Raw genomic sequence first — 27,453 nt, forward strand, 5'->3', positions numbered from 1 at the left:
CTCTGCAAAGCTTTAATCACCATAAATCAAGCAGATATATTCATATATCAAAATGACCCAAAAAATCCTTTATTAGTGTTACCATCAATAGTCTGAATGAAAGGATATGTAAAATACAAAACCTTATTGTTCATAACTTAAACGATTTATGAAACTTTTTTTATAAACCCATGTTTTTTTTTTTAACCCTGAGCCTAATATCACCAAAGTAAAAGATAAGTCATTTCCAGCTGGAATTTATTCAATGCACAGTTTTTAAAACTACTCAGCATTAACCTGGAATGCTCTCCCTTCACTCTCCCCACCCACACCATGTGACGACAAGAGGGAAAGTCAGCAAATGGTTCTGTGTGTTTAGTCATCTTCGGCACCGTCACATGATTCTCAACTCAAGCTGCTGATCAAAGAAATACAAGTATAACACTGGGCTAACTCAACATGGTCTACTTTAAAACATGGATCGAAATCAATTCTTTCTCATAAAGGGCCGACCAAGCAGAACATTGTCAGACAAGAACAACGGTACAACACTTTTTCACAATGGTTGCTGTAGTGTGTTTGCTCCACTCCCGTATAAACCAACAAGGCGAGTTAAGTTCCCAACGCCTTGGAAATACTTCACCCTGGGTTCTCAGTCACTCCGAGATAAGATCTGTGCTATGTCTCAAAGAAAAGTAACTCCCCAATGCTACAATAGCTATTCTATTCAAGTGCTGAAGAGAGGTGTACATGTTAAATTGGAGAGGAGAAAAAAACCCACAGTGAAGAAACTTTTTATATGTAAATCACAAATAGAACAAAAATTTTTTAAAAATGTGCATTTCTAGTTCTCTAACTTTGTTGCTTATGAATGCGCCTAGCGATGTTGCCTCCAGATAGTTTCATGATGGTCTTAGCATATTTTAATACGCTCTTTCTAAATATCCACAGCGCTTGGTCTAACTGGCGGCCAGCACCACACCTGCTGCCAGGCTGTTTTAAAGAACCACACTCGCAGGAATGCTGTGGGCTAGTCCCCTTACAGTGCACACTGGACTGAAGCATGGATTTGGGGGTTACAAAGCCTTTAAAATGATCATTTCTAATCCCAGGCTTTTCTTGTTTCAGATGCCTTTCCAGTTCAAGTGAATGAAGTGAAATAATAGGTATTGGACACTTATTGGGAAAACAAATTTTGTTTTGTTTAGGAATTAAAAATTATTTTCCTCAAATCAGCCAAAATGGGGTGAATGTAAGAGAGAGAAAACACTAGTACTAGAGTTTGGAAAAGATTTTTCTGGCACAGGCTTGGTAACAAGTGTTCTATTTTTTTCGTGTAGAATCATGGAAGATCAGTGCCCGAGATCACCACACAGCCACTGCAGCTGAGCAGCTCGCCAGCCTCTGCCAGGAGACTGCCAGGCCCGGGACGCTGCTCAAACACCATTTATTCTTCTTTAGAAGAGAATAAGAAAATGGGTGGAACAAATAAACTTCCATTAGACAGGATTACGCCTTGAGTCCAACTTTTTGAGATCTGGCAGTCAACCGCTGCCCAAACAACAAAGCAGACTTGTTCCCAGCATTTTGTGCAAACAGGGGGATACAGTAGAGACAAGTGAACTGGAGAACTCACGGTTGCATAACTGTTCGCTCTAGGGGACAGGAAATCTTCAGAAGTGATCACTGGAAGGGGCTCCCAAAGGGGCAATAAATGCTCTGAATCACCAACATTCCACTTTGAAGGTGTACACACCTTTCACAGGCAGCTTGGCAGGGGTTCAAAGGCCCAGGCTGGAGGAGCAGGACCTGAGCCAGTGCGGGCTGCACTCTGCCCCGCTAAGGCCACTGGAGACCTGGCTTGTTGGCTTGTTGACTTGTTGGCCTGTTGGGAGGCACTGCGAGTAACATTATTTCTGTTTTCTCTGCTTGTACTCTGCGTGTTTGGGGTTTTAAATGGCCACTTCAGGAGACCGACAAAACCACATGTTGTCTGGTGGACAGTGACACCAGAAGTTAGTTCATAAAGGATCACATTGATGTGTGGTCACTAGAGGGATATACTTACAGCTGTATGTTTAGGTTTTGAACATATGATTTCATATGCCTGGGTTTAGCTGAACCAAAACCATTTATCCTGCCAGCGTTCATGTAAATTTTAAAGGCTCTAAATGACCACGTTGAGACTTGGCTGACTTCACTGTAAATGGGCTCCTGGACTCCCTGTGTGCTAACACGGCTGTGATCTCCATTTTTAACATATAAGACAATGAATAATGGGTAAAAACAAAACAACAGCAGAAAACCAGCCTTCAGTAAGTCTTTTTATATGGAGGCCACTTTTTTTTTTATATCTGTTTCAAAAGTATTAGATAATTAACATTTGGTGGCTAGATGACAGAAGAGCAAATCTTCCTGCAAAAAAAGAGAAAGACTTCCTTGCCCACTGAGGTTTGGGAATGGAATCAGTGAAAGTCTATCAAGTATTCAGGATAGATCTGGTTGGCATCAAAAACCACAAAGATCCTGGGGTTCCAGGTGTCATCCACACAGCTGTCGTATAAATTCACATAGCTGCCGTCTTTGGAAGGAGGCCGCATGTACTTGGAGTCCCCGTTTATGTAATCTCCAATGAGCACTCGTGCAAGAAACATGGACTTATAGGTTCTAAACAGGTGCCGCTGTTGCAAGCTGACACCGTGAATCTGGAAGGTGTTGCCATGCTTTATGTCATCTTTGCAGAAGCGACTGGAGTATGCAGCATCTCTAGCAAAATAGGTTCCTTCAGCAAAAGGACCAAAACAAAAACAACAACAACAAAAAATAAGATTATTCCTAAGAATATAGCACAATACACAAGCAAAAAACATTGTAAAGGTCAGGAGAGAACAAACACATGGATTCTGGTCACGGAAGCAGGGGTGGGACCTCATTGCAGCTGGCCCGGAGAACACATGTCCCTCTGTGAATAGCTGTGGTGCAGACTGCACAGGACAGAAGTGCTGCTGTGGCTGGTCCTCACCACCACCACCACTATCCCAGCATCCCCTTGCCAGAGGGTGGCAGCTACCAGAGTCTGTTCTCACAGGAAATCTTAGAAGGCAGCCAAACAAACACAACAGATAAGAATTCTTCTGCGACGCAGAGCGTGGCAGGGCATGCAGCGTGACTGCCTGGAGCCCCCTCCTGTGTCTAGCTTGGTCTGCTGCTCCCATCACCGGCTAGCCCTGCGCGGCACCCTGCGAGCTCAGCAGGGCACCCTGAGCACAAGGCCTGTGCTGTCACCCGAGATGCCTTCCAACCCCACGAAACCGCATCTCTGTGACTCGCTGGGATTGCTGGGGGCACAGAAACCCAGGCCCAGGAACAGATCTCCAAGACAAGGTGGTACTCTTCACACTGGAGCATTCCCAAAGAACGTGGACGTAGGGATATTCCACAAAGCAGCAGGAGACACTAGTGCAAGGGGGACCCAAGCAGTCAACGTTAAGGAGGCGACTGCTCTCAAATGTTCTGGAAGTGAACTGTCTCATATTCACATGGTATGGACGGATCTTGGCTAACACACTTTTGGTCTTCTCACTGTTTAAATCAATCGATAGCCTTTTCATCGTTACTTCCTTCTCTTGCTGGAGGAGAGAAAGAAAACCAGAAAGGAAGAGCCATGCCTTTCTCCTCATCCGGGGCAGTGGGCACCAACTGAAGAGTCCAGACTCCCAGCTTCGGAATAAGGGGAGCCTGCCCCTCACTACTTCCTGTTGCTGGTTAGTGCTGTTCCCTATCATTTCTTTTTTTTTTTTTTTAACAAAACACTAGTACTAGCATGCAACACAATCGGCTTGTTTGATCTTTCCCAACATACTTGCCATGAAGAAGTTTAGTGCACAGGCTTAGACGTGACAGGACTTAGATACAAAAATTAAATAAAATCCAGCAACTCCCCTAATACCCTGGCCTGTCTGGATGCTTGGGCCCGGGAGCTCTGTCAGCTGACAGTGGTGTCACAGCCTTCCTTTCAGCTTCCACATGTGTGAAGGACTGAAGAACTCGGAGAATTCAGAAACTGGCACAGCACCTTCTAACCTAATGCTTAGCAAGTCTCTGGAACCACAAAACGGCCATCTCCAAAAGGGAGAAATCCCTGGGACTCACACCGGATCCAGAACTCTTAGAATTACCTTTCCCAAAGAGAGCACCATGTATACCATTTATTCTCCAATCAAAGTTATGGATGCAAATCGCTTCCACAAATTCACTGCTGGTCCCGTGGAACAGCATTTGTTCGTTGATCTGAGGCACACCTCTCCTTTTTTTGAGTTGGGCCTTTTTCCTAAAAACACAATACAAATACACAAGAAAGCACGGAAAGATACAATAATGGCATGTAATTTTTGGTGAAACAAAGTATTTCTTTAATATTAATCACAAGTGGACAATGAAGTTCTGGAAAAGAAATAATTTCAAATGCTCTTGGACATGGGGTTCACGTCATCTAATAAAAAAAAAAAAATTCCAGTTATCACAGAGACTGAAGGTTGGAAGTTACACTCAAAATCACAGTTGGCCAATCACAGCAATGGTGATTGATGGACTAACCCAGCTAAGCTCTACACAGGCCTACCAGCAAAGCCACGAAGAGCGAAACGCTGCTTTACACTGTGCATTCATTCCACAGGCAAGGATTACAGCTTAGTCTGCTCATCCTCAGAGAATGGAAAATGTTAGCTAAACTATTTTGAACCATACAGCCAGAGGAGACAGCAGGCCACCCAGTTAAACCCTATCTCTTCTAAGGCGTGAAAGGGTTACAGTCAATGCAGGACTAACTGTAACAGAAAAAAAAAATTGAAAACAATCTAAAAGTTTCTCTATATTTGTTTTACACATGGAGAGTAATGGATAATCCACTTTATTAAATGCAGTAAATCTTCAAAAATCATACTGAATGAAAAAAGGATGCTGCAAAAAGAACAATACCATTATATAGGAATACATACCCTTGGTGGTAAAAAAAAAAAAAAGTTCCAGACCAGAGGGGCTACGGCAGTCTCAGAGGAAGGGAGGAGAGGGCAACCACTGCACCTGAACCTGCAACGCTGAGCACCGCTAAAAAGCAACGTGTAAACCGGAAGAGACTGTGGCAAGTACTAAGATGCTAAACCTGACAGTTAGGTTTGTGCCTATTTACTGCTCGCTGCATTTTTGTTTATTTAGATATTTCAAAAAAAAAAAAAAGATCATTTCTGATTAAATCCACTGTTCCCATCATCCTGACGGCTATTCAATGTCAGCGTCAAGAGTGTCAAAGGCTCCCTGTGGTACTGCAAGACAACACAACGTATTCCTGACCAGTGGCAACCCTAAGAATGCAGTTTCTCCCCACAGAGCCCATTCCGCCCTCCCATTATTTCCAGTGCTGGGTCTTGCTCATTCTCTCCTGAACACAGAACAATTCAAGTCATTCTTACATAAAACAACTCTACTGAGAGCCAGAAATAACTACGGACACCCACCTGGGCTTTGTTCTGGAGGCTAAATGGATAGGCTTCCCTCACCTATCCCTGAGACAGCGCAGCTGCCAGACCTTTCACCTTCCTGGACAGTCTTCAGTTAACAAGACTCTGCCAGATATTTCTCTAGTTTATCAATATTGGTAAGAAATAGAAAAAAAAAAAAAAGAATCCAAACACCATCAGACAGCACTAACCCCACCACTGCTCACTATTTGTTTCGTAGCAATGGCATCAAACCGTATAGATGGGTGTGCTGTCAAATGCCCAGGAATTTTTAAAATCAGATCTGCCAGAGCTTCCTGTATGCTATGTATATATCAGCTGGAGGCTGGTATTACATAAAATCATGAACTCATGACAACAGTAAATGTCCAGTATAATATTTAGTACAAACAGCTTTTTGGGGTCACTGTACAAATTAGAATTGAGTGGGAACTCAAATGATAAGAGAGGCAGTATAAGCTTCACTTAAGAGCCCTGATCAAGAATAATTAGGGCAGCTGTTTGGAACAGTGGTGAGGATGCCACCTGAGAAACACACATCCTGTGTCAGAGTGCCTGGTTTGAGTCCTGGTTCTCCTGCTTTCAATTCTGCATCCTGCTGTTAGGTACCCTGGGAAACAGCAGACCACAGCTCTAGGACTTGGGCTGCTGCCACCCACATGGGAGACCTAGATAGAGTTTAGGTTCCTGGGCTCCTGGCTTTAGTTGCTGCAGAGAACACCAGCAGATGAAAGCTCCCTCCGTGTGTGTGTGTGTGTAAATAAGTAAAAAAATTACATTTTCGAATTCACTGAGAATAAGATCAACAGAGGCAGAAACACCGACCTTCCTCCATCAGGGACTGTTTTTAAACAGGAGCAGACTAAAATCTTCTTAATTCAGTCGAACTCAAGAGTTATTGTCAGAAATGAAAGGTGGTTTAATCCAAAGGCTCAGGACAGGAGCACAAACCCAAAGCAAAACCTACCATGAGAATCAAACCCAGAATGTGCTCAGACCATACAAACCAGTCAGGAACCCTGTGCATCCTCAGCACAGCAAGGGCAGCCTAATCCTCCAGGTTCTAACACTGGAAGGAGCGACAGCTGGGATGTGCCTTAAAACACTCCAGCAACCACCGCCACCACGCAGATCTCAGTGACACATCAGAACAACGGGTACACACTCATCGTGTCAGACTTACATTGTCATGCCTGATTGATATTTTTCTGAATGAAAACTTTAAAAAAAAAAAAGGACATCCATTGTAAAACTAGAGGGGAGCTCAATGGGAGCAGGGAAGGGCCTTACAGAAGGGTACTAGCAACCCCAAAGCCTATGGAACTATACCATGAAACAAAGTAAAATGTTTAAATGTAAAAAACAAAATTCAGTTTATGCTAAAAATGTTAGAAATCAAGCCATACCCTCAAATATTCACTTGGCATATGTCGGAGAACCATCTGCTCTAAGCAATAGTTGCTGCAATAATACAGCATAGCAGGCTACCTTGGCCATGACCTCGGCCTTCTGGGACCGGCTTCACTTTCAGGTTCAGCACAGGGATCCACTGGGTCGTTCCCGGCCTAAACCTTGTAATGGGTTGAGTTTTACATCGACACCATAACCCTTGGGCTAGACAGCCAATCTGAAGGTTCTGTGTTAAAGTGTTCTTTTAAACACAATAAGCAAACAGCTACAGGCAGGATGGTGCAATCGTTAAAACAAAAACAACACAGAACAAAACGGAATGTTTCCAGAGATGTCTAATTCAAACTAGCTGGAAGGATGGTTTCTTCCTCCACAGCTTCTCCAGCGAAGCCCGGCCCTCTCTTGCACAGCAGCTCTTTTCCATCCCCTGCAAACGTGGCAGGTCCACAGAGAGTCAAGCGGCCTACAGCACTGAAAACGAACACCTTTAAACACCATTCCTAAGGCCGCAAACACCTCAGAGGGTAGAAGGTTCAGATTAGAAACCGCCTTACCTGCAAAAGAACTCCCACAGGTCTAGATTTTGAATTCTCTGTATTCGCTTAATTCGGTTACGGTCCATTGTTTTCCCAAAGAGGTTAGCAACTTCATTGTACTCGTGTGTTTGATGGTGCAGAGAAATCAGCTGGAAAGGCAAGTTTGCACAGTTTGACTAGGGCCCTGCCCAGCTTCCTCCAGGGCAGGGCCGGGCAGTGTGGTCCTCACCTGATACGGGACTTCAGTGTTCACGTTCTCCCAGTGTGTGGGCATAGGAATAGCTTCATTTTCACATATGTAACTTCAAACAGCAAAAGACAAGACAAGTATTAGAGGCTGACTGTAATATTATTAGTGAGTTAGCCTTTTCTCCTAAGCTGGATTCTTATGTATAACTACAAAAAAAATGTAATGAAGTGTAGCCCTTGATTTAAGATATTTATTGAATATCTACAGGGCACTGCTCCTTAGGAAAGGAACGGTATACTTTGATGGGAAATAGCCAATACTACATACCACTCAATTTTCAAAAACACTTGCTTAGTGCTAGTTTGATTTTTTTTTTTTTTTTTTTTTTTTTTAGATTTCCAAGTTTCTTTAAAATGTGAGAAAGATTGTGGGCAAAGAAAGGAATTTCTAAGAAGAAAGCCAAACTTCCAATTTAAAAAGCCAAAAGTCTTATTTATTCTTATGCTCATTTATTTGTATACTTGTTTATACTGTCAACTGAATCATATCAAGACTCCTCAGCCATGCGCTGGTTGTCTTCCAAGATCTAAATTCGAACTTAAACCTTTTCTTGTTGACTGTCTACCATTCTTTAGATATGTCATCCACAATGAATCCACATCAGGCAGCTGGAGAATCCTGGAAAAACTATCCAACAGTTTCAAACCACTGGACGTGGACCCAGAGGATGGGGAGCCTGGGGAGTGGAAGCTGCTTCTGCTCAGGCCTCCCTTCCCACGCTCTGAGCCTTACTGGAACAAGTGAGAAATCTGAAACCTACACACAACTTACACTTGGCATAACATGTGGCTAAAATGAATGGGAATCAAGACATGGTGTGCACCAGGGAGCTTCCCTGCACTTTTAATGTAGCCTGTATGATTAATTAACACCTTGCCAAAAGCAAGCACTTTAGCCATGCATGTAACAAACACCCAAGTTCCAGCAACAAAGAATTTGTCAGCATCGACCTTCACTATGCTTCCTATCTGCTCCTTTTATTACTATCTTGCATATTACCGTCATTCACTCATTAATTTTTCCCTCTCCTTTCTTCTAAGACTGTTCAGTCTGTGACAGAACCATCCTGTGCCTCTTCCCCATGCCCAAGGCATACCAGATGGAATAACATGCAGTTATAACATTTTCCATTACTACGCTTCCCAGCTGACACATTCTTTTGAGAGTAATTCCCGTACTATACTTTGCACTGAAGAATGCAGATACACTGCGGCCGCTAAGAACGTCAGATTCTCTGAATTCCAATCAAGTTCTAGAGCTTCATTACGCAAGAACTTGGAGAACTTTGAAATCATGATGCTAAAATATACACCAAAAGCTCCAGGAAACAAAATGACAGAAATTTAAAATATTTCTTTAATTCTTTCAGAATATCTTCTTGGAAGGAACAAATGGTTATCCCCTACACTTCCCATGTTATCATTACACTTTTTTTTTAAAGATTTATTTTTTATTATTTTTTCATTGGAAAGGCGGATATACAGAGAGGAGAGACAGAGAGGAAGATCTTCCGTCCGATGATTCACTCCCCAAGTGAGCGCAACGGGCCGATACTATGCCGATCCGAAGCCAGGAGCCTCTTCTGGGTCTCCCACGTGGGTGCAGGTTCCCAAAGCTTTGGGCCGTCCTCGACTGCTTTCCCAGGCCACAGGCAGGGAGCTGGAAGGGAAGCGGGGCTGCCGGGATTAGAACCGGCGCCCATATGGGATCCCGGGCGTGCGAGGCGAGGACCTTTAACCACTTGCGCCACCATGCCAGGCCCTATCATTACACTTTTTTAGCTTCCTTCTAAAAATTTCAGAACAAAAGAAATTTCAACATTTGCTTGAAGAATCTTCCCAGAATATAGGAGTTATTGCTAAGATTGTCCCTTTCAATTCCATCCACATGAATAACAGAATGCATTCTCTTCTGGCATTTATATTTCTCATTTACAGAACATAATTCCAAAGAAAGAAAACAGGAAATTCTGTAACCCAAATTCAAGGAAGACAATTCTATACTCTTGTCCCATTGTGCTACCACCTTGTTTGAGTCTCCTTTTGTTACTACATTTTTAAGAATATTTGGGGCTAACGTGATGGCCCAGTATACTAAGCCTCCTGCTTCAGTGCAGGCATCCTTTATGGGCACCAGTTCACACTCAGGTGCTCCACTTCTGATCCAGCTCCCTACTACTGGCTTCAAAAAGCAGCAGAGGCGGGTCAAGGCCTTGGGCCCCTGCACCCACCTGAGAGACCCAGAAGAAGCTCCTGGCTCCCAGCTTCAGAATGGCCTAGCTCTGGCCATTGCACCATTTGGGGAGTGAACCAGCGGATGGAAGGGGGTGTGTGTGTGTGTGTGTGTGTGTGTGTGTGTGTGTGTGTGTTTTCCTTGCTCTCTTTCTCTGTAACTCTGTTTTCAAGTAAAAAAAGAAATCTTAAAAAAAGAAAAAATACAAAAGCACTTGTCAAGGTTGTCCTACAAGGATGAAGGGATTACCTAACATTCATGGTCCAGAACATTGGGTGGGCCTATGGGAGTCTTTCCAAGCGAACAATTCAAACACACCACAGTGGGTTATTTTAAGGTTCTACAGCAGAGACCATTAGGTCATAGCCATGCAAACTGTTCTGAAGAATTGAAAAATATAAATATACACGGAGAAAGAAAGAGTATCAGGAAAGGAAACACTGACTGGAAATAATAGCACCGTTAGTTCACCAGCAAATGAAGAGATCTGAGACTGGAAAGATCAACGTGAAGGTAACTGAATGTCAGACAGTAAGAAAGAGAAGAGGGAATAAACCCGCCCTTTGCTCTTCACAATACCTGAAAGCACTGATAGAAAAGGGGGCTCGTTTTATCAGGCGCTGCTTTCCAGTGGTGAGATTCATTTGCTTCATTTCTGCACACAAAGACACAGATGTCAGATGAGCAGAGGCAGGAGGATTAGCAGCCTCCCTACGAGCCAGGCGCAGGAGGCATGGGGCTTTGGGAGATGCTGAGAAGGAAGATTCTGTGCTATCCATGCATGTTACCACGTCACAGGGGTGCTTCTCAGGGGAGCACAGCTTCATGGCTTCATCTAAGGTCACGTGGAAAGATGCCAATTCCACAAACTACTTAGAGTGTAGGGTCTAGGCGTTTCTGCATCACACTCAGGTTAGAACAGATAGCTAAATAGAAGTGTTCTAAACCTAGGAAAGTTAAGAATACTAGAAACAGAGAAATGATACTCCTAAGTCTTCTGGTTATTTATTGCATAGAAAAAAAAAACATGCTTCCATTTCTCTAAAAATTTTGGAAATGATAAAAGAGACACATTATTCTTATAAAACTAGCAAAATTCATAGAATTTCAAAACTTTGCAGATTTCTTGCCTTCTCTTTAAACTGTATGCCAGAATCCAGCAGACAGAGAACCTGGCTAGACCCAACACTATTTATATACAACACTCTCGTGATGGCCACAAGGGTCTCCTTCACTTTCGTTTATGCTTCAGCATGTCAGTATTGACTAGGTCTGGCTTTTCCGTTTCTTTATTCCCATAAAATTAAGTACTTATTCTTAACCTAATATTCTGACCAGTTTCATCTTCTTCATTTAACAGCGTTTCATTCTAGAATAACGGGTTTCACTCATCCAGGCAAAGGCTAGCATGAACTGTGCTCTGCCCTTCTCCTAGAGCTTGCACACTGGCACCATCACACCCAAGACTGTAGCATAATTTTCTTCAACCATGTTTTTTTTTTTTTAAAGTTTCCTTCTAACCATTTTTACAGAGAAAGCTTGGTGTTCTCCAGAGGTTCAATGGAACTAATAAACTGTCAAATAGCACATGTGAAATGCTAATATTGAAACTTTTTAAACATAGGTTAGAAAACCTGAATCCCTAGTACAAGTATGGACTTTGATTCTTTGATAAAGACTTCGTTTTAATAAACTGTATTTTCTTATGGGAAGCTTATGGTTTACCAAATTATCTACCTATGGCTTTGGTGGATTTTACCATTTATGTAGGCCTGACGTCCAACATGTTTCAGCATGGCTTCAAAACCAGCATTTGCCTGTAAGACTAAAACATCTACCCGACACCTTCTACCTACAGCAGAAACACTAGTATGAGGAGTCCTGGAATGGCAGCCTATTTGCCTAATGTCATTAAAAAAAAGTTATGACTACTCAGTAGTTAAGAATCCAATGAGTTTAATTCTAAGTAAAGATAAGCAAGAAGAACGACTTAGGTGGGATGACTACAGGACAACTCAACCTTTATCATTTCTAGGCCTTGGTTCAGCCATAGGAATGTCTTAAGGTTTTACCGCCCTGTCTAACCATAAAACACGTAGGACACTGTGTCATAAAGACAAGGGTCATGGGGACTGAGCAAGAACAGGAGGGAGGACGTGGGGGGCAGCAATCAAAATACGGTCTCACCAGGAATCTCCCACCACCCGGGTCTTGTCTGTCTCTAAGCACTAAACAGCCGACATTAGTGGCTAGAAAATAAAGAAGCTGAATTCAATAGTTTTGTTGGTTTTTTTTTCCCTCCCATGGAATACCAAAACCTGTGCCCATATATCATAGAAAAAATTTAAGGTGGGACCAATGAGCAGACGAACTGGCTAAACTGTGAAGAGAGCCAACAAAATTAGAAAATGGCAGATGGCTTCTCTGTTAAAGAAATAGCTTTTATGGCAAGGACACCAGGAGAAAGGTTCATTTCTGCTAAACTTAGTCTTGAACTATTCATGAGTTTCTCATTTAACATCTCAGTGTGGTCTTTAAAATTAAAAGGTTCCTGTCTATTTCAGAAGACTAATGTGAGAATGAATAAAACAATAGGGGCGTTTGCAGCTCCTAGAAGGCAAGCATTAACGAACTCAAGACACATGATAGTCTCCTCCACATAAATCCACACACAGAAGAATATTAATCTGCCTTAACAAAAGGAAATGGTTGCTCCAAAAGTTTTAAGCCTTAGATTTCTCTAAAGGTATTTTTGTGAACAACAACAACAACAAAAGATTTACTTCACTTTTTGTAAATGCATCAAGTAATCCTGAACTTCAGAGTCACAGATTTTACTGTTTCAACATGCTAAAAACACACAACTATTAGGGGAGAGGAAAAAAAACATACCTGCAAAGTCTATCTTGTAGCTGAATTTGGAAGTAGAAAAAGAAATGGAGCCACAAGGATTTGTTTTGAAGCTTTTTTCGATATCTTCACTGCTAACTGAACACTGAATGTTGGTATCCGGCTTTAAGACAAACCACAAAGTTTCACTTACCAGCTGTTCACCTGAACAATTTAACCACAGCAGTGGTTACTGCGGTCATAGAAACATGAGACTGAGGGCTGGGGGGCACTGGGGGGCACTGGGGGGCGCTTACTAAACCACCTGCTTTAGTTCCCAACACACACGGAGCATTAAAATCCTGCCAGCACACTGAAAATCATTTCAGTTGCCAGTGAAAAAAACAATTGGTGATACTCCTTTTGTTCAAATTATTATGCTTTCCACATGATGCGGTCTGAGTGGCTTACATTAAATAGCTTGATAAGGTTGAAAAACAGAAAAAAGAATATAGGCATTTTGAGTATGGGTTTAAGTCTGAGTTTCACCTGCTGCGTGACCATGAACAATGTAAGCTTTTCTAAGTCTCCCTTCCGTGTTAACATCCACCCCAGAGCTGCTGTGCAGAGGAAGGAGGGAAGTTGAAGGTTGATGCCTGACGTGATACCACTAACACCACGTGTGCAGAAGGTGCCGACTGCAAATTCACTCTTCTCTTTATTCACCAAGTCAAACTTGGAGTTGCTCAGATGAACTGACACCAAGCAACTCGCACTCATTTGCCCAATCACAGTGACCATGTTTCTTCTAAATAAACTCTTTGGGAAAACCTGGGGACTAGAAGATTTTCTCATTTTTTTTTTCTTTCAGTTAAACTATCTGACTTGCTGAGGGTAGGTTTTTCTCAGTTCTGCATTCAGATTTATTGTACAGGGGGGTCCTCAAAAAGTTCATGGGAAAACGTGCAATACGAAAAACAACCACGTGTGGCTTTTAAGACATCTACGCCCTGAATAACTGGAGTTCTCTTGTACGCATCAGCCAGCGGGCGCTTGGGCGAGGGCAGAGGATACCTGAAACATGTGCCATTTCCCACATTCCGCCAAGTAAAACCAGCCCCACTGTGTGTCTGACGTGTCCATGTCATCCATTTCACTGTCCATTGTTTTGGGTAAGAATTCTTCTGTTTTGTGAAACATCTCCTGAAAAGTCGGAGAGAGGTGGTGGGAGAAATCATTTCATTAATAATCGATGTATTTTTTTCAACACCATTTTACTTCTTCACAAACAACCAAATACCAGTTGTCTTTCCCACAGTGACACGTTACAAACAGTGTTATAACTTGTCTGCTGGCTCTGAAGGAAAACACTACACAATGCTAAGGATCCCTGCCTAACGGATCAGGCCAATCACCATCACGTTAAGCAAACACATCATAGGTCACTGAGCTACTCAGGTAAACTAGATCCACGTCAACATGCACTCCAGGTTTTCTGTATACCCCAGGGAGTTCCTATGCAAACAGGCAAGATCAAATGCACCTCATTTCTGTCCCTGAAAGTCATGATTTCATTTACTTGCATGGGAAGACACTAGATTTACAAAATGTGATGTTGAATATAGAACTAAGTCACAAAAACAGAAATAGTATGATCCAATTTTGATGAAAACCATCTATATTTACCCACATGAACATATGTGTGTGTATACACACATACACAGAAAAAAGTCTAGACTTATATACAATCATGTGCCAGAGTTTTCCAGGGGTCAGAGTAATGATACCAGCCAGCCTTTATAGGGATGGCTCTTATTACGCGCCAAGTGTGGTTCTTAACACTCTGCAGCAGATAACTCATCCAGGCCTCACATCGAGGCTGGCGTTATTATTATTCCCAATTTACAGGTGAGGAACTGGAGGCACCGAGGTCAATAACGGAGAAGCCAGAAGTCTAGATCAGCCTGGTTTCAGAATTCGGACACTTGGTCATTACTGCCTTCTACTGCATTAGCAATCATTCCTAGTTTGACCCCGGCCAATTAGCTCACAAACACATAATCTGAAAGGTTTTATGCCCTCTGGGGTGGGTATTTTAATGAAGAAATCATCAGAGAGAGAACAAAGAGGCGAGTCCAAGAAGGTCAAGCTTTACATGGAATTCTTCCTATCATCATTCCTTGTTTTAAAGTTACTAATTTAAATCTGCATAATCAAAACAATAATCAAAACCATCACGGCATCACGCCCATCCCTGACACCTGCTTGTCCTCTTGCCAAGGTTAACCAATGCTATCAATTTATCACCATTTAGACCTTGTCTAGGCAATGGTTCCCTCCTCACAAGACAGAAAATCACAGATTCCTCTCCTCATTAGGATGTTATTAGCACAACAATCAAATAATGTAGGTAAGTATCAAGTACAGTACCTGACTGAGCTCAATGGAGGGGGCTTGCTTAATTTTTATTCATGTTTGGAAACTCTCTCCAAGGAATATTAATGATTGCTTTCTGGTTTTTATTTCTTCATGTGTTAAAGTTGACTGGCTGCTAGGAAATGAAAAACAGAACACCCTAGGATCAAGAGCTTCAGATTTAGGGTCACCATGTAGCTTATATGCTTAACTTGATGATACAGAGATTTAAAATTGAAGGTCCCATGTCCAGTGAGCTCTGTTTCTTGTTCCTACCATTGCTCTCATCCTTTGCTTATTTCACTAAGAGAGACAGAGACACACAGCAAAGGAAGGATGACCTGAATCTAGCTGTCTCCTCCAAAAATAACCAGGGAATATTGGAATGATGAGTTTGAAGCTAACAGTTAAGACAAACATTTAGCTTATAAGTTTCATCTTTTCTCCATTAAAAAAAAAGGATAGAAATAGAAATCTATCCTCTATACAGCATATAAGCAACATGCACTGCACGACACTGTCCTGGATCTTACTTCAAGCCAGGTGACAAGTACAAGCGTTCTAACCAAGGCCCTGAGGATTTCTGTCACAGCAGTGTGGGTTTGGACCCACAGACCCCCTTCTTATATCACCCTGTCACATGGAGTACTGAGATGAACACTCCTGAAGCACTTCACATTTTTTTTTTTAAATTCTTTTTGTTTACACAATCCTCTCCCCACAACTCAACAGGCAGGGGAGAGAAATCATTATTTTCCAATTAAAGTCAGAAAAGACCAAAGCAGAAAATAATACCATTTTTCTTTTCCCCTAGAATCGGAGTTAGCAATACTGAGATTTAAAAAAATGCCCCGGGCCACCTACCAATCACTTCTATTTACCAAGCCCTACCACCCCACCTCCATGCATGAATAGCTATCCCTTCTCTCCTGTCGCCAAAACTCAATTTCATTCCTTCACTTCACAGACACTCTGGCTTTCAAAAGATTCATTTCATCTGGGTAAAATTGATCATTTTCTATCTTATGTAACAGGCAGTACATTTTGTAAAATTTTAAGTACAATGGGGGCACAGGAAAAAACTGTTAATAATATCTATTCCAAGCAGACTCTCGATTCATGGAGCCTGGGAATGGTCCATCCGGATTATCCAATTCAAGGGAAATTAACTGAAAGTCAAAACCTTGGCCTAGGTGAGGAAAACTATGCTGGTTGTAAATCCTCTCATAAATTTATCACAGTGAGGAATGACTTGTTCTGTTAGAATAAACATGATACCATGAGGAAAATTTCTCTCTCGATGGAAACAAAGATGACCCAAAACCTGGTAGTAGATATTTATACAAGGATCATCTCAACAAAAATTACGTTTTAACCGGTGAGATGATTTTTAACAAACACTTAAAGACTCTGGAAACTATAACAAAGGCAAATGGAGAGACACTCCTTGAAGACCATCTGAGCATCACCCCCATTCTCTCAGCTCTGTGGTAGAGCTCCACCTCCAACACGCGCAGCCTAAAGCCAGGGCCTGCCTGTCCCAGATGCCTGGGCTGACAGTTCAAGGGCAGGTACTGGTGTTTCTTACCTCCTTCTGCCCCAAAGCAGTAGAGGCTTGAATTTGCCCCAAGGACACAGCACACCAGTCTCCCTTCCCCAACCCAGTCCCTACTCAAATGATGAGAAGGCTATTCTAAGTTAGGGCAGGTAAGAATACAGGGCCCCGAGGCTACCATCCCAGCCTCTAACCTAGAGTAGGAGGAATGCAGGGCCCCGAGGCTACCATCCCAGCCTCTAACCTAGAGTAGGAGGAATACAGGGCCCCGAGGCTACCATCCCAGCCTGAGGCTACCATCTCAGTCTGTAACCTAGAGTAGGAAGAGCAAGCCAGGAAAACCAAGGGCTGCTATCAACATTGTCATTTCCTACTCAGGAGTATGGATGTCATTCTAGAAAAAGGAGGGATCCCAACCCCTGCTACTGGGATTCTTCCAAAGGGGAGGCAGAGCGACCCTGCATAAAGGGGTACAGTGATCCCCAACCCTCAGAGGGCTTGCCTGGGATTCACCACTCCTTACTTCTTCCTCCCCTACACCTATTTCAGCATAGTACTTCAGGACTACATCACATGTTTGGTTTCACAGGAATCTGCTTCAGGAAGAAAGAAAAATATACCTTGCAACTCATTCATGTCTGATCTGGGGGAGAGTCAGATAAAACACTGGACTGTATAGAGCTGATGCTGAAATAAGGTAAAAGTTTCAGGATAACCGACATGGAATGGATGTATTTTGCATGCAAGAATGACATAAGTGGGGAGAAGAGGCAAAAATTATTATATGCCCCCAAAGTTCCTATGTTAAAATGCTAATTCTCAATGTAATGGTATTTGAGGGTGGGGCAATGGAAGCAATTACATCATTAAGACAAAGCCCTCATGAGTAAGATTAGAGACATGAGAATTCTTCTAAGAGACCAGAGAGCTCCCTTGTGAAGACACAGCCAGACGGCTCTTTGTACGCCAGCAGGCAGTCCTCCCCAGGTACCAGAGCTGCTGCCACCTGCACCTTCCGACTTGGGCTTCTAGAACTTCAAGGAATAAGCCCCTGTTGTGTAGAAGCAACCAGTCTATGGTATTCTGTGATAGCAGCCCAAACAGACATGTATGTGTCAGAGCGAAAAAACAAAGCAAAAAGATCTTCCTAACACACAAAAATCCAACAGCTTTTATCATCAAAATGATCAGCAATTAGAAGCAGTGAGGAATTTCCTTAAGCAGCTAAAGAGGATTTACCAAAAAAAGAAGAAAAAATCTGCATAACTACTAATAGAAGATGGTATATTTTCCTTCTAGGATCAGAAAGGAAACAAAGTTACCTGACTCATCACTTGTATTTAACACTGCACCGAAACTTCTCATCACAGCAACTACTCAGGAAAAAGAAAATGCAACTAGATTAAAAAGGAAGGGGTAAAAACTATGTTTGTGATGACGTCATTTTGCTCACAAAATTCTTAGGAACTAAAAAGTTTCACAGCTCTTAGGATACAAAACGAATGCCTAAACTGTATTTCTATACGTCAATAAGGAACATAGACATTTATATCAATCCTATCTCCATACATTAACAAGGAAAATTCGACAGGTATATACTTGGTGCGGCTGTTTGGCACTGTGGTCAAAACACAACTTGGGACCTGTGCATCTTGTATCAGAGTCCCTGGGTTGAAGCTTCTGCTCTGCTCCCCATCGCAGCTTCCTGCTCTGGCCCTGGGAGCAGCAGCTGACGGCCCAAGTGCCAGAGGCCCTACCGCCTGCACAGGAAACAGACCCAGCTTCAGCCCGACTCGGTGCCAGCAGGGATGGGCATTTGGGGTGTAAAGGTGCGCAAAATATCTGCCTCTGTCTCTCTGCCTATCAAATAAGTTTTAAAACAAGATCAAATAAAAGCTATTCCTCTCTTACTAACACTGAGAATATAATATTTAGGTATAAAATTAATATGTGTAAAATGTACACCGAAAACATCATTATACAGCTTTTTAAAAATTAAAATGCAATTTTTAAAATTCCATGTTCATGGATCAACAGACATAGGACTTAAAGTAACCATACTGGGCATGATGCAATGTCTCAATGACTAAATTCTCATTTTATAAGCGCTGGGATCCTATATGGGTGCCAATTCATGTCCCTGCTGCTCCATTTCCCATCCAGCTCCCTGCCTGTGGCCTGGGAAAGCACTAGAGGAGGGCTCAAAACCTTGGGACCCTACACCCATGTGGGAGAGGCAGAAGAAGCTCCTGGCTCCTGGTTTCAGATTGACTCAACTCTGGTCACTGGGGCCACTTGGGGAATGAACCAGTGGACAGAAGATCTTTCTGTCTCTCCTTCCCTCTGTAAATCTGATCTATCTGTCCAATAAAAATAAATAAATCTTTAAAAAATACCATACCTCCTAAACTGATCTATAGATTCAATGCAATCCTTATAAAAATCCCTGCTAATCTTATTGCAGTAACTGACAAAGTGATCCTAAAATTCAAATGAAAATGCAGAGAACCTGAAATCGCCAAGTAAACTTGAAAAAGAACAAGAATAGGGTATTTACACTTCCTGATTTAAAAACCTACCACTAAGCTATAGTGAAGCACAGACATAAAAATCAATGTAGGGCCCAGCGTGGTGGCGCAAGTGGTTAAGGTCCTCACCTTGCACGCCCAGGATCCCATATGGCCGCCGGTTCTAATCCCGGCAGCCCCGCTTCCCTTCCAGGTCCCCGCCTGTGGCCTGGGAAAGCAGTCAAGGAAGGCCCAAAGCTTTGGGACCCTGCACCCATGTGGGAGACCCGGAAGAGGCTCCTGGCTTCGGATTGGCATAGCATCGGCCATTGTGCTCACTTAGGGAGTGAATCATTGGACGGAAGATCTTCCTCTCTGTCTCTCCTCTCTGTATATCCGCCTTTCCAATAAAAAAAAAATAATAAAAATAAATCTTTAAAAAAAAATCAATGTAAAAAAAACCCTGAAAATCTAAAAATAAACACTAGTATCTATCATAAACTGATTTCAACAAAGATGACAAAATATTTCAATGAGAGAAAGACTGTGATAAGAGGAAATTCACATGCAAAATGTTATGTACACACACACAAAATCCATCAAAACAGATCACAGTCCTCAACAGCTAAAACCACAGAGCTCTCGAGAACACACACACACAGACACACACAATAAAAGCAAAAAAAACATGGAATCCTTGTGACCTTTGAGTTAGGCAGTGGTTTCCTAGATACAACAGAACTCTTGGCGGGAAAGAGAAAAAAAAAAAAAAAAGAAATAAGTCACTGTGTCCCTGAGTTAGCGGTGGCTTTCTAGACGTGGTACAAAATAAAACCATGGATAAATCAGACTACTGTGCTAGACTATTTTCCACTCTAATAAAACAAAACAAAAACAAAAACAAAAAACCTACCCGAAGGTGGGTAATCTGAAGAAAAGATTTTTATTCTGTTCTTAGTTCTGGAGGCTCCAGGCCACTATGGCAGCATCTTCCGGTCTTGGGGAAGGGTCCCGTGGCAACAGCAGTGGAAGGGAAGGAGCCTACACAGAAAGGCCACAGGGTGAGAGGGAAGGCAGGTGGGTGAGGGGGGCCTATTCCAACAACACGCTCTCGTGAGCTCTAACTGTTCACTGAGCCCTTCCACAGCAAGAGCCCCAACAGTACACTAACGACTCTCCCCAGGCAACCACCCTTAGCATTTCCACCAGCCCTTCCCTCTACACTCTGGGAACCAAGTGTCCAATAGATGAACCTCTAGAGAATATTCTTAAACTACGTTCCAACACAGCAACTACATCAGAATCAAAAATTTTGTGCTGCAAACACCTCCAAGAGAGTAAAAAGAACAAACTATGTAAATGAAGAATATTTACAAATATTCTATTATAGAACATAACAACCCACTTTTATAAAGAATATATGAAGAGCTTTTAAAGCTCAAAAGCAGGCAAACCACCCAACTTAAAAGTGGATGAAGGATATGAATGGACATTTCTCGAAAAACCCCACAAACAAATAGCCAATAAGCACATGAAAAGATACTCCACTTTATTAGTAACCTGGGAAATGCAAATCCAAACCACAAAAAGACAATAATATCCTACTCGCTGGAAGACTGAAATAAAGAACAATAATGGCATTGTTGAGGATGAGGAGAAATTAGAACCTTCACACGTTACAGACTGTCCACTTGGGGGTGTGGGAAGCAGTAAGGTCAGCAGTGTCTCCAAGAGGTCAGCACAGCACCCTGATGTGACCCAGCAATACCAGCTCTGCATCACACTCGAGAGGCAAAAACACACATCTACGTGAAAATCTGTGTGCAAATGATCACAGAGGAATCTAAGTGGAACCACCCAGCTGCATGCCAGTCAACACCAGAGTGCGTTCTGAGAAACGCATCTTTAGGTGAACTGTTAACATCACAGAGCACACTTGCACAAACCTAGATGCTACAAGCAGTGACACACCAAAGTGCATGGGAAAGTGGAATCAAAACGTCAGTTTACCTCGATGCAAAAAAAAGTTCTGAAGTCCATCCACAGATTAACCACAACACAACTTTTTTGGTTTTGGTGGGTGTTGGGGGTGAGCCGTCACAAAGCTAATGGAAAACGGCCATGATGCCTAGTGAAGGGACCCAGGCACCACAAGGCAGCATCACATGCTTTCTCTGACTTGTGATAACAGAAAGTCTAAAACGTGCATGTACCTACGTGAAACTGATCTTTGAGATTTGATTACTGTTTATAGACCCTGTTTACATCCCTAAGAAGTGGGTTTTCTACTTACAATTGTTGAATTCCTTATTTAGTGGAGGAGTAACTGGTGTCTATGAAGTAAACTGAAAGTATAGCGTTGTAAAAATTAAAACAAAAAATAAGGAAGGAAGGAAGAGGGAAGTGCAAGTGAGGGAGAGAGGGATGGAGGCAAGGGAGGGGAAGCAACATTGTGTCCTTACACTTGTATATAGAAAACACATGAAATTTGGTCTCATATTTATATAAAAATTTAAAAGGAAAATGGAATCACAAGACAGTGTTAACTGAGAACACCACAAGAGCCCCTTTGTGCAGTCAGTGTAGCCGATCGCTGCTGGGCCACGATGAAAACAACCCAAGGTTAACTCAACCACCAGAGAAAATGATGTAAATCAAGAAATGTGGTTAAACCCAAGATGCTTGAGGTTGCTGCGGGCATAGTACAGCAAGGTGTTTCACACGCACCTATATTTTTACGAGCAAGAGTATACTCTAAAATAGTGATAAAAAGTACAGTAAATACATTAACCAGCTACCTGGTCATTTAGTATAATCAAATATTCTGTACTGCCCGTAACTGTATTGCTGCACTGCCCTATGTCTGGCAGCACAGGGCTGATCACACCAACACCATCACAAGCCCCTGGGGAACCCGATGATGCTACGACAGCTGTGACGTCACTGAAACAGGTATTTTCAGCTCCACTAATAATCTTAGAAAACCACTGCCATATATGTGACCCAGCTGACCAAATCTTGTTTGGCCATGCATACCTGTATCACTCAGACTAAAAAGAAGGGAGGTGGGGCAGTGTTGTAGCACAGCTGGTAAAGTCGTTGCATCCCATACGGGCATGCTTTGAGTCCCAGCTGCTGCACTTGTGATCCAGTGCCCTGCTGATGTGCCTGAGAAAGCAGCAGAAGTTGGCCCAGTGCAACTCCAGGCTCCTGCTTCAGACCAGTGCAGTTCTGGCAGCTGGGGCCATTTTAGGAGTGAACCAATGAATGGAAAATTCCATCCCTTTGTCTAACTCTATCTTTTAAATAAATAAATGCATTTTTTCTTTTTTAGATGGGGAATGAAGCATTAGCAAAGTGCTACATGGATATATTTTGAAAATATTTTGTTTACTGAAAGATGCATAGTATGTAAAACATTAGCAATTATATAACTCAAGAGAAATGTCCACCATGGGCAATTTACAAAGGTAGAGCACGCCAGTGACTTCTCGGAGCTCACAATGGTTACGAGGAGGTAAAAATGTCCTAGTCCCAAGACACAATCCCAAACAGCATAAAATCCTAAATGTCAGAATCTCAAAAGATCAAAATCTGTAAAATCTGAAATCCCCAAAATCACAGTTCCTAGAGATTAAAAGTCTAAATGTTGAAATTCTAAAAGTCAAGATCCCCAAACCCCAATTCCCACAGCAGGAAAAAGATGCCAGGTAAGAAAGGAAGAAAACTAAATTCCGGGGAAGGGGTCCTCCACGTGTTATAGCAGCAAAATTTTAAAAACACATTGCTCTGAGGCCAGTGCGACGGTGTGGCACCGACGTTCCACACAGGCACCAGTTCAAGTCCCGTCCTACTCCATTTCCCATCCAGCGCCCTGCTGACGGCCTGGGAAAGCAGCGGAGGAGGGCCCAAGGCCCAGACTCCTACACCCATAAAGGACTTCCAGAAGCTCCCGGCTCTGCTGTTTGAGCACCAGTGTCACTTCAGCAAAAATCACGATCTGAACAGCAGTGCGTGCACAAAGAATTTTCACAGAACCCAAACAACACGGCACAGGAAGAAGAGATGTAAAAAACAGCGTCAGTCTACTGAACCACAGAATCTCAACAGGAGCAGTGCTAAGGAGAAAAGTCAAGTGCAAACACTTTCTCTGAGGAGATCGGGCCCTGAGCAGCTGTTCGTTGCAATGCAAATCTTTGAAATACAGCTAAGAGTCCTAAAAGCTGGCGGGGAACTGCCTTCCTGCGGCTGCTGCCCATCCAGTCCTCTGATGCAATATCTCAGTCTCCAAACGTTCGTCTTTTAGACTGGAATGGGGGTGACAGATATGGGCTCTTTTTTTCTTTAATCTCCCCCACTACGTTAAACTGTCAATATCATGTGTTTACCATTTTCTATGATCCATATATTATCTATGCTTTATTTCTAGTAGTGCGGGTACAAACAGTAGAGGGTTGAGTTCCGATTCACTTTATGCATTATTGTGAATTCGGCTTGGCAGAAAATGCATTATTACATTACTGACTCTGTGTGTAAGGATTACGGATCAAGGCTGGCACGAGCACGTCATACTGACACCCGGCCAGGTCCCAGCTGCTCCACTTGTGAGCCAGCTCCCTGTCAGGGTGCCCTGGAGAGCTGTGGAGGACAGTCTAAGTGCCGAGGCCCCTGCACTCACAAAGGGGACCAAGAAGAAGCTCCTGGCTCCTGGATTCCCATTTGGGGAGTGAATCAGATGATATAAGACCTCTCTGTCCAGCTCTGCCTTCCAAATAAATACATCTTTAAAAAACATAGATGGGGCCTCTCCTAGTGACTAAAGCCCTTGCCTTGCACATGCTGGGATCCCTTATGGGTGCTGCTTCTAATCCCAGCTGACCTGCTTCCTATCCAGCTCCCTGCATGTGGCCTGGGAAAGCCGTCAAGCACAGCCCAAAGCCTTGGGACCCTGCACCCATGTGGGAGACCCGGAAGAAGCTGCTGGCTCTTGGCTTTGATCAGCTCAGCTCCAGCCATTGAGGCCACTTGGGGAGTGAATCATTGGACGGAAGATCTTCCTCTCTGTCTCTTTTCCTCTCTGTATACCTACCTTTCCAACAAAAAATAAAATAAATCTTAAAAAAAAAGGGTGGGTAAAAATACTGAGACTTCTTCAATAAAAGAAATGTCCATTTTGTGCATCTATAGTTGTGACAGTAAAATTTCTGTTTCTCTTTTCTGAGGTCACTGTCTCTTTGTCTTGAGGTTATGAATATACAGAGGTGACCCACACGGTTATCTTGTTAAAAACACTTATACAGCATAGTAAGTTAAGCTTCCACCTGCAGTACTAGCATCTCATACAGATGTTGGTTCAAGTCCTGGCTGTTCCACTTATGTTCCAGCTCCTTGCAGATGTGCCTGGGAAAGCAAAAGAAGATGGTTGTCTTTCATTGCTTTTCCAGGCACATGAACAGGGAACTGGATTTTCAGTGGAGCAGCTGGGACTCAAACCAGTGCCCACATGGGATACTGGCACCACAGGTGCAGGCTTAACTTGCCATCACAGTGCTAGCCCTATGATTTCATTTTTCTGGAAACTGCTGCAAATGAAATTGTATTTTACATCCATTCTGATGATGACATCACCAGTTTAAGGAGCTATCTGCAGTTTTCTTACAGGGCCTACATCTCACTCAGTTCATTTATTACAGCAAGGAGCTGGTTTTTTGGTCTTGTTTTGTTTTGTTTTTGTCTTTTGAGACTCCACACGCCTCACAGTCTCTGAACAGACAGCTCCACTTCTTTTCTGCAGAGTGTAGGCTGGCGTTAGCACTTCTGCTTGAAACTTGAGCAGGAGTTGGAATAAGGAATGGGCACCACTGCCTTGTTCATGATCTCAGGCAGCAACTCCTCGGTCATCGGTTGCGACGTTGCTGTTAGGTCATTTGACAGCTCTTCCTGGTGTCCAGCATCTGCACAAGCCCCCTCGGGACCTGTGGAGACTCACAGCTCGCAGCTGTTCTCCTCACTAGGACAGTTTATCACAGTGACAGGACACAAAGCACACGGGCATGAATTCCAGAGCCAGTCCCAGTGGAGTCCTGTGGGCCATAATCCTCCCAGCACACAGGTGTGGTGACAGGTGTGATGACAGGAGACCTAGGTGGTGAGGGTTCTTTCTGGCAATCACTAACCTGAGCAAAGATCGCCTGTGTGATCTTGTGGTGAAGAAGCACCAAGCGGGCAAGCAGGTGCTCCCCACAAATCCCGCTGCTGCTAACAGCCATCGAGATAAACTGGCTTAGCATGACTGAAGGCCTCAGGTACACAAATACATTCCTATTAGCCAATGCATTTCAAGAGCTTAATTTCCTGGAGCTGGGCAAAGGGCAGTTAACAGGAACACCTTTTTCTTGGGAATGTGCCGGACTTGGGCAGCTCTGGCCTGCTGCTGAGTGAACCTCTTTCCACACATCCCTTGTCAGGTATACATGGCTCCCTTCTAGAGTGACTGGGAATTGTAAAACCAAGCGGGCAATTTACTATAGAAACACATGTGTGAAATGAGTGTTAAAAGCTAACTAGCGGGCCTAGCACGATGGCTCAGTGGCTAAATCCTTGCCTTGGGACCCTGCACCCGCATGGGAGACTGAGAAGCAGCTCCTGGCTCCTGGCTTTGAAATAGCTCAGCTCTGGCAGCAGAGACCACTTGGGGAGTGAACTAGAAGGTGCAAGATCTTTCTGTCTCTCCTCTCTGCAAATCTGCCTTTCCAATAAAAATAAATATATATTTTTAATGGTATGGATGGTACTATTTACGGCAAGCCACCCCGGAGTTTGTGGAGCATTCTGCCACTGAGGTGACACAGCAGCTACAGGTAATAAAAGCCGCAGACATCACAGTGACAGGGCTGTGTGGGCCATCCATGTGGGTGGTTCACATTATTAACAAAAATCAAATCGTAAGTGACTTCAGGGCAAACTGGGCTTTTCATAAAAAGACCAATATATCAGTGACCAATGCCTGTTTAATTGTCACAAACTCAAAAATGATCCCACAACAAAATGTGTATGTGACACCGGAGGGAGCAAAGAACTTTCTAGAACAGAACTTTCTAGACCCAATCACCATGGTGAATTTAACAAGCAATTGCTGAGGGTCTACGAGGTGCCAGGCTGTGCTGAGGTTCTAAGGGTAAAAACAGGCAAAACTCCAAGCTCATTCGGAACTAACAATTCAACGAAGGGTTTAAAACATACGTACTTTGAGACACATAATTGGGAGATAGGAGCGTATTTTAATGTAGAAATCAAGAAAAGGGCAGCTAATAAAATCCAACACAGAGCCACATGGACTTACAGAGACATAACATGAAGACTGCTTGTTAGTGCAACTGGAAACACAGCGTGTATCATCAGAGAGCGCATTTTCCTCATGTAAAGCATCTTCCATCAGAGACTTTGCTCTGATGAGCCCGTGTGGGGCGACAAACATGTGACCACCAAAAAAATCCAGGCCGGGGGACTACTTATCAGATTTAAACACACACACACAAACACACCAAGGGAAAAACACTCCGCTAACCATCTATCCGGAAACCTATTCCAGAAACGGGCGGGCGGAACGCGGCGTCCATGGGGTGGACTCGCTTCACACCTGCCCGTCCGCGTCCCCCTCTGCCACAGGAGCAGGCGGCTTCCAGCGCGCTCTGCGGTGGCCGGGAGCTGTCACTCGCCCCAAAAAGGACACCGAGAAACCTTCTAGAACCTCGGCCCGTGAAAGGCGGCTCAGGAAACCCCACCACACTTCCCCATCAAGGGGAAAACGGGGCCCCCGTTCTAGATGGGGCCCGCGAAGACAGCAAGACACAAACTTAACACCCGCCCCTCTCAAAAAAAAAATAATGAAGTAAAAAGCCGGGGACGGTGGAAGCCCTAGAAGTAAACCACAAAGCTCTTAGAGGAGCGCCGCAAAGCGTCGACCAACCCTCCCAGCGGCGCCCCGGAACTCATCACCCAGCCTCCCCGAGTGCGGGGGGCGGAAGTGGTTCCAGGGAACACCCACCTCCAGCCCAGCCCCCTTGGCAGTGGCTCCGCCCACCGGGTCCGCCCCGTCCCGCCCGGCCACTCACCGGATACGCTTCCCACATAACGGTGGCGAAGTCGAGCGGAGAGAGGCTGGAGGAACGGGCTGGCCTCGGGGTCGGGCTGTGGGGTTTGGCCGAAGGGTCCCGGGAGCCAA

The 27,453-nt window shown here is 43.6% G+C and overlaps 2 protein-coding genes across 6 annotated transcripts in view; both read right to left on the reverse strand.

The window, feature by feature from the left end:
* CRACR2A (calcium release activated channel regulator 2A) overlaps positions 1–27,362 on the reverse strand; it is a 146,381-nt gene extending 119,019 nt beyond the window's left edge. Inside the window, exon 1 of the mRNA XM_040978748.1 lies at positions 27,344–27,362. Within this exon, the coding sequence (XP_040834682.1) occupies positions 27,344–27,361 (18 nt within the window). The 5' untranslated portion in view covers position 27,362. The remainder of the gene's footprint in view (positions 1–27,343) is intronic.
* Positions 1–27,453, reverse strand: PARP11 (poly(ADP-ribose) polymerase family member 11). Of its 5 annotated transcripts, XM_040978751.1 has the most exons (10): positions 27,344–27,430; positions 20,143–20,270; positions 15,183–15,303; positions 13,827–13,955; positions 12,816–12,936; positions 10,503–10,578; positions 7,671–7,743; positions 7,460–7,590; positions 4,158–4,309; positions 1–2,761 (listed from the first exon to the last, which is right to left on the reverse strand). In XM_040978751.1, exons 4-10 carry the CDS (start codon positions 13,950–13,952, stop codon positions 2,445–2,447), a joined length of 996 nt encoding a protein of 331 aa, XP_040834685.1. In that variant the 5' UTR covers positions 13,953–13,955; positions 15,183–15,303; positions 20,143–20,270; positions 27,344–27,430; the 3' UTR covers positions 1–2,444. The 5 variants fall into 5 exon arrangements, with proteins under 5 accessions (XP_040834685.1, XP_040834687.1, XP_040834686.1 ...); XM_040978753.1 differs by lacking the exon at positions 20,143–20,270 and having other exon boundaries at positions 27,344–27,453; XM_040978752.1 differs by lacking the exon at positions 15,183–15,303.

The sequence above is a fragment of the Ochotona curzoniae genome, unplaced genomic scaffold (assembly GCF_017591425.1).
Source record: "Ochotona curzoniae isolate NIBS_2020 unplaced genomic scaffold, NIBS_Ocur_1.0 contig_2927, whole genome shotgun sequence".
Classification (NCBI taxonomy): domain Eukaryota; kingdom Metazoa; phylum Chordata; class Mammalia; order Lagomorpha; family Ochotonidae; genus Ochotona; species Ochotona curzoniae.

Bases quoted from the DNA above. Each gene is read 5' to 3' on its own strand.
- PARP11 (XM_040978750.1), bottom strand. The intron at 10,579-12,815 runs GTATGTTTTTTT...CTTTGTGTGCAG, and splicing joins CTACAAGATAGACTTTGCAG to AAATGAAGCAAATGAATCTC. The intron at 4,310-7,459 runs GTAAGGCGGTTT...TTGTGTTTTTAG, and splicing joins CTGTGGGAGTTCTTTTGCAG to GAAAAAGGCCCAACTCAAAA.